This window comes from Fukomys damarensis, unplaced genomic scaffold (genome assembly GCF_012274545.1).
Source record: "Fukomys damarensis isolate Sample0158 unplaced genomic scaffold, DMR_v1.0_HiC HiC_scaffold_11, whole genome shotgun sequence".
Classification (NCBI taxonomy): Eukaryota; Metazoa; Chordata; class Mammalia; order Rodentia; family Bathyergidae; genus Fukomys; species Fukomys damarensis.
In genome coordinates, this window is record NW_022900923.1 from 25,348,113 (window position 1) to 25,357,789 (window position 9,677).

Here is a 9,677-nt window from a genome sequence, read left to right on the forward strand (position 1 = left end):
GATGTATGTGAGGCTGGTGAGGCTGGTGTGGAACTCACAGTGATCCTCCTATTTTAGCCTCCCAACCGCTGAAATTACAGGCGTGCTCCACAATGCCTAGCATCTCCATTTTTAGTCTCAAAACCATTTCAGGTGTATAGGGAGAAACTGCAGTTTAATAAATGACATGTGCTCTCAGTCACAAGTTGTTTACATATGTTAGGATGGTAAAGAATTCCTGTTCAAGTGAAAAGTGCTTTTTCCAGGCCATACTTGTTCAGGTCAGACAAAATCAGCTTTTGTATTATAGCGTTTTAATTTTGTGGGGTTGGTCGTTTTTTTCTGAAACAGGATCTCACTTTGTCAGGCTGACCTTATACTCACTATATATCCCAGACTGGCCTCAAACTTGCAGCAGTACTTTTCCTTTGACTCCTAAGTCCTGGGATTGCAACTGTACACCACCATTCCCAGCCTTAAATTTGTGTGATTTTTTTTTTTACTAGTGTCCTTTCACAAATAATTTGGACATTTTTGGTGGGTTTTTTTTGTTTGGCTCTTTTAGTTTTTTGTTTGTTTGTTTGTTTTGTTTTTTGGTATTTGGGTCTTTGCTCTTGAGAGGCTGGTGGCATCACTGAGCTAAATCCCTGGCCCTGGTGGGTTTATTTGTAAAACAGGTGGGTACCTGGATACATCTGTAACATTGTGCAGCAGTGACCTTCAGAGTAGTTGGTGGGCCAAACATGTTATTATTTAAGTATAAAAATAGTTTTTATTTGCCAGACATGGTGGCATGTGCTTGTAATCTCAGCACCGTGGGAGGCTGAGGCCGGAGGATTTCAAACTTGAACCCAATCTGGACAATTTAGCAAGATCCTGTCTTAAAATATAAAAAGACCTGAATATACAGCTCAATGTGAGGGCTCTGGGTTCACTCCATTTTAATCCCCCCAAAGAAAATAGCTTTCATTTACCCACTAAGTAAATGGGGGGGCACACAAAGTCTTACTATGTAGTTCAAGCTGGGCTTGAACTCCCTGTGATCCTACTCCTTCAACTTCCCTAATGCTGGAATTACAGGCATATGCTAACATGGCTGGCCCTAAGTGAGTGTTTTTGTTTTTATTTCTTAGATAATAAAATTGTGGACTTGAAAAGAGGCTTGAAACATTGATTTCATCTTTTTACCCCATATGGAATGTTTATAGTAGATACTTTTTTTGACTTCTGCTAAAGGATTTCTAGTAGCTTGGAAACACTATTTAGTAAAGCACTGTATTCTGACTTGGGGTTAATGAGTTTGAGATATGGGGTCCACTATGTAGCAAAGGCTGGCCTTGAATGGCAGTGAGCCTCCTAAGCGCTGGAACTATAGGTGTGTGCCACCTGCCCAGCTCTAATTTACTACTACAGAAACTTAATCATCTATTAGATACAGATATTACAAGTGAATGTCTCATCAAGAAGCCCCTTTTCCCTTGGTGTAAAGTTTCATCAAAACTCACTGTATTCTGTCTGTGCCTTTGGGCTGGCCACACTTAAGCCACTTAATACTCTTTTTTGGGGAGGGCAGGTACCAGAGATTGAAGTCATGTACTTGTGCTTACAAAGCAGACAGCTGCGCCACTGAGCTAAATCCCCAGCCCCAATATTCTTAATGTTACATGCAAAAAAGAAAATAGTTATTTTTTTAGATGAACTGTAATTGTTAGGATATAAATCAAGCGTGTTAAACTAATGCTTTCTTTGATTACTTTAAGAAGCTTATATGATTTCCCAATATAGCTGTCCTTCCCTTATAAAAGCAACTCAGAACTTAGTGAAAATAAGGATAATGGAAGCCAGGTCTGTCTTCTGTCTTTTTTTCCTCCATTACCATGTTTCAAACTCAAGACTTTGCATTTGCCAGGGCAGGTGCAGCATCACTGATCTAAATCCCCAGCCCTCCATCTATTTTTTAGTGTCAGTCAGAAATCTTAAAGTATTTCATTGCAGCTAGGTTCTATTATGGACATTTAATCCAGATAAATGGAAAAGCAAAGTTTTGGGGCCTTTCAGAACTTGGAGATTCCCCTTCAGATGGAGATCTTGACATACAAGAAAATACTACATAGTTCTGTGTAGTAAGAAGTAGATCCTAGACTACTATAAAACAACAATTTGGGACTTCTCTTCCACCTCTTGGGTTTTGTTTTGGCAGAGGCGTACTGGGAATTGAACTCTCAGGGCCTTGAGCTTGCCAGGCAGGTGCTGTACCGCTGAGCTACATCCCCAGTCCTTCAACTTCTTGGGATATAGATATAGATATATAGATATACACACACACCATTATTTCATCTACTTTAGCTTGCTTTTTTTTTTTTTTTTTTTTTTTTTTTTTTTTTTTTTTTTTTTTTTTTTTTTTTTGTACTAGGGATCAAACTATTTCTTACACTTGTGAGGCAGGTGTTTGTACCACTTGAGCTAAATCTCCAGCCCTAATTTAGTTTATTTCTACTCACTGACAGTATCATGGAAAACCCTAGGTTTATCTTTGCCTTCTGATTGGCTATGCATACATACCTTGGGAAAAATTTTAAATAATTTAAAAAAATTAAGATCCATGTATGTGGAAGAAAACAGTTTTGCTAATTTATTGTGTGTATCTATTCAGTCTAATAAGTTCCTGCCAGCTTGAACACTGTAGGTACATGCATGACTGTGCCATTGAGTGGTTTGTGTCACTAGTGGTAAAAACATCTCCTTCACTGTTTTGCTCTCTTTTAATAAATTAGTTAAGTCTATAAATGAACCCAAAGAATAACAAAGGAATAATAAAAGAAAAATTGAGCTTAATAATCTAGTCATGAAATGATTTAGTTTAGCATTTTATTTAATACATGAATTAATCTTTTTGGTTTTTTGAGATAGGGTCTCATTATGTATTTGAGACTGACCTGGAACTCACTGTGTAGCCCAGGCTGGTTTTGAACTCACAGCGATCCTCCTGCCTCAGCCTCCCAAGTGCTGGGATTACAGGTGTGTTCCACCACACCCGGCTGAATTAATCTTTTATTAGACATCCATCCTCAGGACATAAACATATATAATATAACAAGGCCAGGGATTTAGCTCAGTGGTGCTACTACCTGTCTTACAAGCGCAAGGTTCTGAGTTCAATCCCTGGTACACCCCCCCCTGCAAAATAAACAGATCAAGTTCCTCATAGAGTAGAACTACCTCAAGTCTCAAGTTTATGGTTAGAGGTTATGTAAAGCTTGCCCCTTCACACTGCCTGCTCTTTTGTGGTAGCTGTAGTACTTGCTCACTTTTGAGTTATTTTTCTTTTAAAATGGAAATAGCTGCTGTCTACTTCCTGCATATTCCTCATTCTGGAGAATAGTTGGAAACTACAAAGATAGCAGATTTGGAAGCGTTTCAAAGGTGATATAATGACTGTTGTAGTAGCACAACATCTTAGTTCTGTTTTTTTTTGTTGTTTGGGTTTTGTTTGTTTTTTCTTTTTGCACTGGGGATTGAACTTGGGACCTTGTACTTTTGAGGCAGGCAGCGGAACCACTTAGCTGAGTCCCTGGCTTAACATCTTAAGAGTGAAATTATTTTAGGTTCTAGAAGCCGGCTATTAGTAGAAATCATTAAAACTAGAGAAAAAACTATTAGAAAGGGATGATGGTAGTGTTGACCATTTTCCTGTTGCTTATGGAATGGAGATGACCCCCAGCCCCATACCAGGTATCAAACTCCAGTCCTTGAGCTTGCAAGGAAGGCTCTGAAACCACTGAGCTAAATCCCTCAAATGACTTTTGAAAGATCCCAGATTACTTTGTTGATTGTATTTTTACCTTAATGGTATGTGCTTTCCATGTCTGCTGATTTAACATAGGTGGAAGAATTCCCTAGTGTACAGAGCTCCTTTAGCATTCATGGTCATTTAGGTGTGGAGTACTGATTCTCTGCCTGAGTTGATCCATTTGATACCAGTGTGTGTGTAAAGTGTATGTTTTTGTTTGTTTGGTACTGGGGATTGAATTTGGGACCTTGTGCTTATGAAGCAGATGATGGCAGAACCACAGAGCTAAATCCCTGGCCCATGTTTGTTTGGTTGTTTTTTATTTGAGACACAGGGTCTTGCTTTCCAGTTCAGGCTGAACTTCAGTTTTGTAGCTCATATCAACCTCTTAAGTGCTGGGATCCAAGGCTTGCGCTACCACACCCAGCAACATGTATTAATATTCAAACTGATCTAGCTTACAGGAGTTGAACCTTAGGAATGTCTATAATTTCTATAAAATTTGCCTGTTTGAGAACTGGAGTTAAGGAGAAGTTCAAGAACATGGTGTCATGTCTTGGAAAAATTCAGAAACATTTTTGAGTAAGGTGGTTAGGTAATGTAATAAAAAGCTGGCATAGTTAAGCAAGTCAAGATGGATTCAGAACAAGAAGAGTCAGGCTGGGCGTGGTGGCGCACACCTGTAAACCCAGCACTTGTGAGGCTGAGGCAGGAGGATCGCTGTGAGTTCGAGACCAGCCTGGGCTACACAGTGAGTTCCAGGTCAGTCTCAACTACATAGTGAGACCCTGTCTCAAAAATAAAATAAAACACAAGAAGAGACAAAGTTAGAAACTCAGGAAATTCTATATAATATGTTCAACAAGGTTTCTTTTAATCTCTTGTTTCCTGGGTTGAATAAATATGAACTTGGTAATTGTAAATTATCAGCATTAGCCGGCCCATACCCTGTATATTCTTAAGGGACCCTCTTGTGTTTGGTTTGGACATATTTTCTATTAGGTCAAAAATTAATGAGTATTGAAGTTATCAATTCTGCCTGCCTCTGCTTTCCTGTCATGTTATAAACATCATACAGTACTTAACCAAATGAAAAACTCAGAAGAGTTTTGCCTGGCGTGATGGTGCACACCTGTAATCCCAGCACTCAGGAGGCTGAGGCAGGAGGATCACTGTGAGTTCGAGACCAGCCTGGGCTACATAGTGAGTTCCAGGTCAGTCTCAACAACATAGTGAGATCCTGTCTTTAAAAAAAAAAAGAAGCGTTTTGACTGAATTTGTAATCCTTTAGTCTCAAATTCGCACATATTTTAGCTATAGCTTAAGAATTTTAAACTAACAATAGTGTCCACCAGGTAAAGAATATTTGGAACACTTTAGAACAGTTAAATAAAATGTAAGATTTGACACTTAAAACATCAGTCTGTCACATTCCCTTTGGTTTCTATGACACAAATGTGCAGTAAATGTTTGCTGATGAATCAGTTACATGAATGAGAGACAGTCGTGACAGTTATAGCAAAGGTTATCCACTTTGCTCCTGCTTTCCATGCTGTCTCTGATAATCTCTGTGTGTGTCTTCAGTGTAGCAGGCAGAAGAACCAGCTTTTCTTTCTTTTTCTTTACCAGGGATCAAACTTGGGTCCTTGAGCTTGTGAGCCAGGCAGCAGAACCACCACTAACCTAAATCCCCAGACGAACCAGCTTTTCTGTGCCCTGCCTTCTACCCTACTGGAAAATCACTTGAGTGGCATAATTTTGTACAAGAAAAGGAAAAAAAAAAACACCTTTTTAAATGTCTGCCATAGAATTAATGTAGTTTGCATTTTCTAAGTTTTTAAAATAAGTTTGGACTTTAACAGATATTGCTTGTTAATTGTTGTTAATAACAGACAGACTCACTGAAATAATCCTAATAAACAAGTGTAACTAACTAATGTTGTAATTTGTAAATTTTTTTTTCTTGTTTCAGCCCAGGAGGATCAGTGCAGTTTCTGTGGCAGAGCGAGTTGCATATGAAAGAGGGGAAGAGCCTGGAAAAAGCTGTGGCTATAGTGTTCGATTTGAGTCTATACTTCCCCGCCCTCATGCCAGTATAATGTTTTGTACTGTAGGTCAGTGAAGTATTTTGATTTCATTTGGGATTCATATTGTTCATTTATAAAGAAAACTTACTGGGCAGGATACCTGAAAATAATGAGCAAATCTTAGAAATCTCACTTAAATAGAATTTTTTTGTTTTTGAGACAGGGTCTCACTATGTAGTTGAGACTGAACTGGAACTCACTATGTAGCCCAGGCTGATCTCCAGTGCTCCTCCTACCTCAGCCTCCCAAGTGCTGGGATTATAGGCATGTGCCACCACGCCCGGCTAAATAGACCTTTTGTCATTTTGTTTTCTTCATAAAAAATGTATCTGCTGGTGTTTTAACTTAGAGAAAATGCAACCATGAAGTCAGTGAAAAAGAAATGTATTTTAGACTATTGACTTTTTAATAATTTCAAATGTGTAAGTGAATTCCTAAAATGCTGGGGGTTATTGAAGTATCTTTTTCTTTATTTTGTACTGGATGTTGAACTCAGTACTTTGTGCTTGCAAGCTAGGCAGTGGCACCACTCCTTTGATTCTGTACTGCTGTACTATGTCCATTTAACAAAATAACCTCCAGTTTCATTTTCTTTTTTAAGGTGTGCTACTGAGAAAATTAGAAGCAGGCATTCGAGGAATCAGTCATGTTATTGTAGATGAAATACATGAAAGAGACATTAATGTAAGTAACTTGTGAGTTATGCTTTTTCTAAAGAGAAAGTACATTTTTTCTTTTTTTCCCCACTCAAAACCTGCTAAACCTATGACCTTCTGTCACTAAGATGTTTAATTTAGCCTTTGTTTTTCTTTGACATATAAAAATGCATTTTAAAAGTTAAGAACTCTTACTGTAAAGTATAGTTTGTGGTGTAAATAAGCATAATTGATATATGACTTGGATAGCTCTGGTATTTTGTTTCCTTTCTGTTTTGGTTTTGGTTTGGTTGGGTTTTTTTGTTGTTGTTTGTTTTTGAGACAGGGTCTCACTGTATAATCCAGGGTGATTTTAAAGTCACTGTAGCCCATGCTGGACTAATCTGGACTAATTCATGACAATCCTTCTGCCTCTGAAGCAACGGAATTATGGGCATGGGCTACCACATACCACACCCAGCCAGGTGGTGGACTTTTATCTTTTTTTTTTTTTTTGGTACCAGGGATTGAACTCAGGTCCTTGTGCTTACAAGGCAGGCCACTGAACCGCTGAGCTAAATCCCCAGCCTATCTTTTTTATTGGAAGTTTATTTGATATGTTTAACATGATTAACCTTTTTTTTTTTTTTTTTTTTTTTTTTTTTTTTTTTTGTTTTTCCTTGTACCGGGGATCAAACTGAGGATTTTCTGCTTCCAAAGCAGGTGTGGTGCCACTGACAAAATCCCCAGCCTTAATCATATCTTTTTGATGCCTCTAGCTCTTAATTTTTTGCAGATCAGTGATAATCATGCCACAATTGGGAAGAAAGGAATTTATTTTCTATTCTTGCCTCCAGGGTCTTTGGCAAACTTGTTTAAAGTCTACTTATATAATTATTTGGAGTTTGATATCATAAACATGTGGCTTGTTTTTATGTGTTCAAACCAGGTTTAGTCTGTTAGAAAGATCTCTCCGTATTTTGTTCATTCTAGCTGGTATTACATAATATACTCTTTGGATTTGATTCCCTTTGGAAAATGCCTTTATAACCATTGGTACCCGTTAAACTTTGACCATTTTTTAGCTAAAGTAAGAGTGCTTTTGTTATGGAAAGAATCTGTGTGACACACAGAGGGACTACAAAATGGAAGTAAAATAACAAATTTACTCATTGATAAGGGTCAGTCGCACATAAGCTGTGCCTGGATCGACCACGCACTGGTTATAACTCCTTTTATAGGGTTTTACAGCCTTGACTTCATTTGGGTGGTTACACTCCATTCTCATAGTTCAAATCATGGTCGCAGACAGAATAATTCACTTTTCAGCCCAGACAGAATTCCTTAGGGGAGTTTACCTTTAAGATCCACCTAGTTATTTATTCTAGTCCACAGGAAGTGGGGTGTTCAGGGTCAGGGGAGCAAATGTTAACAGTGGTTTCTTTCATTTGACACTTTTGGGATCGTGTGGCTCCAGTCTCTGCAGAGCTCAAGGTCTTGCTGTGCCCTGTTACCTTAAAGACCAAATGCCTCAGTCAGCAATTAGTGCCTTTGGTTCCTGCCTGTTAGTTCTGAGCTAAACAAAGCAAACTGCTGTTACAGACAACAGAAGCCATTTTACATTGTAACACTTTATAGGTTTTTGCTGTTTATAAAAGTTTTCCCTATCACTTTGAGTGTTTGATGAATAAAACACATACCTACCTGCTCAGTAAAACTAAATTTTTGCTGGATTGTTTTTGGGGGGTGTTTTGTTGTGTGTTTTTTGTTGTTTGTTTGTTTGTTTGAGACAGGGTCTCACTATGTAGTCTAAGCTACTTATGAACTCACCTGTGTAGCCCAATATGACCTTGAACTTGAAGTAATCTTCCAGCCCAGCCTCCCACGTGCTAGGATTACAGGGATGCGCCCATACCTAGCACTCCCACTTTTTAGGCTACAGCTTTTCTTTAAAATTCTGTCACTACATTTCACAATAACCTTTTTTCTTGCACTTGTCCCAGCAGCTTTGTAAGATACTGAATTTCAGTGATGTCTTTTGGATTTATAACATAAATCTTTTAGGTGTGGATCTGATGCCACATGTTTTAATCAATTTCTTTTCATTTGTTTTTTATTTTAATAGACTGACTTTCTTTTGGTTGTCTTGCGTGATGTGGTTCTGGCTTACCCTGAGGTTCGCATTGTTCTTATGTCTGCCACTATTGACACCAGCATGTTTTGTGAATATTTCTTCAGTTGCCCTATCATTGAAGTTTATGGAAGGACTTTCCCAGTTCAAGGTAAATTTTGTAGGAATAAGGTAGAATGGTGCAAATGCTCCTATAGTAGGATTTGGATTTTCTAAGAGATTCTAATTATAGTTACAGACATGTAAAGTGTAAGGCCAAATTGGAGTATCACATGCACCACAGTATTTTGGGGGGGTTTTCTTGCTGGTGATTTTCATCTATATGAGTGAGTTCATTGAAATGTGTATGAATAGGTTTCATTGCGTATTTTTGGAGCTGTATATGCAGTTACTGTACATTATGTATGTGATGGGCACTTCATAAAAGTTGGCTTAATGTTGTGCAGAGAGGAGACCACAGCTGACTTTGTGGGAATGTGCATAACGTACACCTCACTCTACTGAGTCTGAGGAGGTTTGAGTAGAAAAAAGTTTCTTGACAGTTGTGAAGAATCCAGTTGAAGGATAGTAAGGAATTGTGTGATATCAATTAGCAAATTTATGACTGCTCCGTTTTTAAGAGTTCATAGTGTGTACTTTACTGGATTGTCTCTGGCAGAATATTTTTTGGAAGACTGCATTCAGATGACCCAGTTTGTTCCTCCACCAAAGGACAAGAAAAAGAAGGACAAGGAAGATGATAGTGGTGAGGATGATGATGTAAGTGGATTTCATAAAAATTTCAATTGTGGGAAAGTTGTGATTGGTGAAAAGATGGTGATTTTTTTAAAGACATGGAATGAGCCCCACAGAACACTTTTTAAAAACTGTACTTGTCTGTAGATTGATTCATTTCACTGCAAATAATTCTAGATTCAGTGATAAGCATTTTTCTACAATAAGTTAAATTGTCTTTGGCATACAAAGTGTAAAGTTATTGAACAACACATCTAAAGACAATGCCATCTTACAAGCTTTTTTTTTTTTTTTTTTTTTTTTTTTTTTTTTTTTTTTTT

At 37.9% G+C, this 9,677-nt stretch overlaps 1 protein-coding gene across 1 annotated transcript in view; it reads left to right on the plus strand.

Annotated features, from left to right (window-relative positions):
* Dhx9 (DExH-box helicase 9) overlaps window positions 1-9,677 on the plus strand; it is a 50,035-nt gene that overhangs the window by 22,704 nt on the left and 17,654 nt on the right. The window contains exons 13-16 of the mRNA XM_033762133.1: window positions 5,742-5,883; window positions 6,458-6,540; window positions 8,617-8,773; window positions 9,281-9,381. Of these exons, the coding sequence (XP_033618024.1) occupies window positions 5,742-5,883; window positions 6,458-6,540; window positions 8,617-8,773; window positions 9,281-9,381 (483 nt within the window). The remainder of the gene's footprint in view (window positions 1-5,741; window positions 5,884-6,457; window positions 6,541-8,616; window positions 8,774-9,280; window positions 9,382-9,677) is intronic.